The sequence below is a fragment of the Gekko japonicus genome, unplaced genomic scaffold (genome assembly GCF_001447785.1).
Source record: "Gekko japonicus isolate JY-2015 unplaced genomic scaffold, Gekko_japonicus_V1.1 scaffold1056, whole genome shotgun sequence".
NCBI classification, from domain to species: Eukaryota; Metazoa; Chordata; class Lepidosauria; order Squamata; family Gekkonidae; genus Gekko; species Gekko japonicus.
The window spans coordinates 483261-487613 of record NW_015161431.1 but is presented as its reverse complement, the minus strand read 5'-3'; the positions used below and the strand labels follow the sequence as shown (position 1 = coordinate 487613).

General features: G+C 39.9%; 1 protein-coding gene across 1 annotated transcript in view; it reads left to right on the top strand.

Annotated features, from left to right (window-relative positions):
* The window catches only part of LOC107125546 (melanoma inhibitory activity protein 3-like), a 25684-nt gene that overhangs the window by 3806 nt on the left and 17525 nt on the right, over window positions 1–4353 (top strand). Inside the window, exon 2 of the mRNA XM_015428969.1 lies at window positions 532–665. Within this exon, the coding sequence (XP_015284455.1) occupies window positions 532–665 (134 nt within the window). The remainder of the gene's footprint in view (window positions 1–531; window positions 666–4353) is intronic.

Below are 4353 nucleotides of genomic sequence, written 5' to 3'. Positions count from 1 at the left end.
TCTGTTCACCGTATGTTTATGCATCTGATGACGTGAACTTTGGCACATGAAAGGTTATGCTACAATAAATTCACTAGTCTTTGAGATGTCATACTCATAACAGTATTTTGGCTGTAGCATTAACACTGCTACCCATATACAATTATATTATTGTATTGTCTTACTGTCCGCTACCCATTTGCAATTGACAATTATATTATTGTATTGTCTTACTGTATTGTTTTAACAGATTGTTCAGACATACAGAATACATTCAGACAGAAGTGAGCGGTGACTCACAAAAGCTCATACCCGGCCACAAATGTTGTTAGTTTTTAAGGTGCTACTGGACTTTTACTCTTTTCTACTGCTTCAGAGATACAGTTATTATGTTACCATCTTTTCTCCAGTCTTAACTTCTCATTTCTGGGCCACATCCTTTTGTACACAAATTCTGCCTCCAGTACATGATAATGACACATTTCCCTTATTGTCTGGAGAAGTGTTATAAAGAATTATATTGCCATTCTTTTTTGTGCTTTCTTTCAACAGTGCTAATGTGTCGAGGAAAAGCAGTGAAAGACTTTAAAGGTCCAGATTGCCGCTTTGTAGCATTCAAAGAAGGTGAATCCGTGTACGTGTATTATAAATTAACAGGAAGAACCAATGAGCTTTGGGCTGGAAGTGTAAGTTTTTAAACAGTTATTGTGCTTGACACTAATTTTCCCCCCTAACAACGTTTTCATTAATATTTATTCTTTTCTGTGGCTTTTTGCATAGGTTGTTCTGTTGTTAGTTTTAATGCAATGTCATCATAATATATCACAGTATGTATCATTATGGGATTTCCTGTAGATTTTGTTTCCTGTAGATAAGAGAGTTATGAAGCATCATGGTGTTTTAGAATTATTTGTTTCATTTCCAAATATCTAAGCAGAGCCTACTGGAAGCAAGCAGACTCCTCAAACAGACAGTAAAACTTCTGATTGTGTATCAGGTTGCTAGGGAGCACCAGTATAGACCTCTGCAGTTTTCCATGCCATCTCTTCAGTCTAGTTATCTCACAGTTCTCTTTGCTTAATTTCTTTCTGCTTTCTTCCTCCTCCCCTCCACCTCCGAGCAGAACTCTGGTCTCAGTCTCTCCCCAACATCAGGTGATCATTTATGAGAAAGTGGTCCACTGAACAAAGGATGGGCATCCAACAGTGTTTTTGCACTACCAGGAAAGGCACATCCATAATTTTCTAATGTAATCTGAGGCAAATGTTGCCTTCTGCATGATGGGGAAAATGGCATTTGGTAATGAGGCTAATTCTGGTTTCATATGATCATATGGGAAGATGCACATTTTTTATACTACCCAAAGAATACATCCAGATGCTGAAATATCATGTGTCCAGGGTACAGTTGGAGAATGATGTGGCAGCTTTGCTGAAGCCAAGCAGATCTAGCTAGGACCAGTGCCTGGACAGAAGAGCCTCTGGGAATCCTGTGTATGCTACTTCTGTTCCATGGTAGAAGACTGGATATGATACAGTAAAAATTCGTGCATGATGCATCCTTTTAAGCATATTGCCAATTTTTAAAGAAGTGTTCTAGCATTTCTTTTGGAAGCAACTTTGGGGACCAAACTACAAGTAACATAAATTACATGTTATATACAATTATAGATTTCTTTCTCGCAGTGGTCTGGATTTTTCTAAACAGCTACTTTGGGGTTGTGATCAGGAGCAGAAGGGGGATGAAAGAACCTGCAGTATGCACCTGACAGCGGGATTTAAATCATATCCTGAGACTTGATAAAGGTTGTGTCATAGGTGGACAATAATTGAGTTTTCCAAAAATCTATCATACTGAATAAATTAAAATAGCCAAGAAGTAAAGACAGTTCACCACACAAGTCCTGTTTAAATTAATGGAACAAGTTGAGAAGAACTATCCATTGATTTTAGTGCAATTTAGGTGCAAGTAGCTTCCTCTTGATTGGGATCTTTTTCGAGGAGATTGTGTTTGTGCAAATGCAGTGCATCCTAGGTAACACTACTTCATCTCTGCAGTGAAATGTCAGGGAATAAATGAGATTGACTCTTAGTACACTGAGATTTCTCACTGCTAAGAAACATGGAGAGATGTCCTTGGTGAAGAAGAAGGAAGAGGAGGAGGAGGAAGAAATGATGATAATTGGATTTATACCCTCCCCTTCACTACCAGAAGGGGTCTCAGAGCAACTTACAATTTCCTTTCCCTTCCCCTCCCCTCCCCACAACAGACACCCTGTGAGGTAGCTGGGGCTGAGAGAGCTCTGAGAGAACTGCTCTTGAGAGAACAGCTCTGAAAGAACTTATGACTGACCCTAGGTCAGACCAGCAGTTGCATTTGGAGGAGTGGGGAATCAAACCCAATTCTCCTAGAGTAGAGTCTGCGCTCTTAACCACTACACCACAGGTGGCCAAACTTGCTTAATGTAACAGCCACACAGAATAAATGTCAGATGTTTGAGAGCTGCAAGACATGAACAAATATCACACACACATTTTTATTGAAAAATATGCAAATTTGCTTTTTATAAACATTAAATGAGACTGTGTGAAAGAGCCGAGCTGCAGTTTGGCCACCCCTGCACTTCACCAAATTGGCTCTGACCTAAGTAACTATGATTGGATGGACAATATTTCAATCTTAGACAAGTGCTCAAGCAGATTGGTCTACACAGCCACAAGTATTCAAACTAGTGGTGGATACTCTGGTTGGCAAGACGCCATGCATCCCAGTGAGCAGAATTTACCTTTCCAGAGGGTTGAGTGCTAGTGTGAACTCTGTTAACAAAATAAACTGCAAGAAGGTGCTGTGTTCTTTTAGTCTCTCAGCAGCAAGAGTGTCCAATTATCCTACAAAAGAAACAGTTGAAGCTTTGCATACAGTGAAAGAAGCAGAATTAAATCATTGTATCATCCTAGTAATTCCCTTCTGATATGCACAGTGCCACAAATAACTTGGATAATTAGGCATCATTTGTTTCCAGGGCTTCCAGCCCTTCATAAACACAATGTATTAATAGTTGTTAGACCAAGCCTAGTAATCTTTACTCACAGGAATGGATAATTAGAGGTACAAGTTCTTAAACAAAATAAGCTAAACTGTTAACATCTACAATTAACCAAATTAAATTTGCACAAATTCAGCAACTGTGCACATAGTTTAACCAGCATGGTGTAGTGGTTAGAGAGGTAGATTAGGCTCTGGAAGACTCAGATTTGAAAAGGGTCAAGATAATGTCTCCTAGAATACTTGAAGCTATGTAGACCCATCTGTTTGAGCACCTTGTCTAAGACTGAAATATTGCCCATCCAATCATAGTTACTTAGGTCACTGGGGTCCAGCGTGTCTTCTTCAGGAGGAGTCTTACAATTATTTCTTTCTAAGCAGTAGTCACTTCATTATTTGGTTCAAAAGTAACTGCCCTACATTGTTCTTTGTGATGGATACAACTGCACATTAAAGATTCAATATTTTGAATATATGTCCCCTTAATATATAATTTGGAGTTCCCTTAACTGGTTCGAACTAGACCTGCAAGGCCTCCTGGTATGATTGGAGGCCTCCTGCCCGCAGTTGTCCTGGAGAAAAAAAAATAAGCAGCATCCTTTGTGCTGCTACATCACTTCCAGGGAAAGCCAGGATGTAGGGTAACTGTAGGTATCACCAGAAATTCTATGGTTCTACCATTGAGTTTCCAGCAATTCTTAGAATGACCCTGTGTCACTTCCAGGTGACATATGGCGGACAGGATATCATGGCCCTTCATGCCCCTGCCACTGAACCTCCTGTCAGTTGCCAGGCATGGTCTGGCAACCCTAGTCCAAACCAGTTTTATGTGGAGTGTACCACCTCCAGCACCTCTTAGCAACCTTTCCCCAAATACAGGGATTAAAGCCAGTGTTCCCTCTAAACTGAGTTAGTGTGAACTAGCTCACAGTTTTTTAGCCTCAAGCTCACACATTTTTGTCTTAGCTCAGGAAGGATGGCTCGAGAGCAAACTAATTTATGCAGTAGCCAAGTCACTCACTCACAACTTTAATGCCAGTAGCTCACAAAGCAGAATTTTTGCTCACAAGAGTCCACAGCTTAGAGGGAGCATTGAGCCTATTTTTGCCAGGTTGTGGATGGTCATCCTTATGCTAGATACTGATACCTTTAGTATGAATCAGCTTATTCTGTCTTGCACTTAGCATGTCAGAAGGTAGAGGTGCTATCACTTTAGGCCAAAGTAGTTGTGTTTTAGTTGTGGTCACATTTAAAATTGGTTTATTTTTTGGTGTGTGCTTTGGAAGGTATTAGTTCTGTCTGTTTATATGTGCAAAATATCTATTAGAT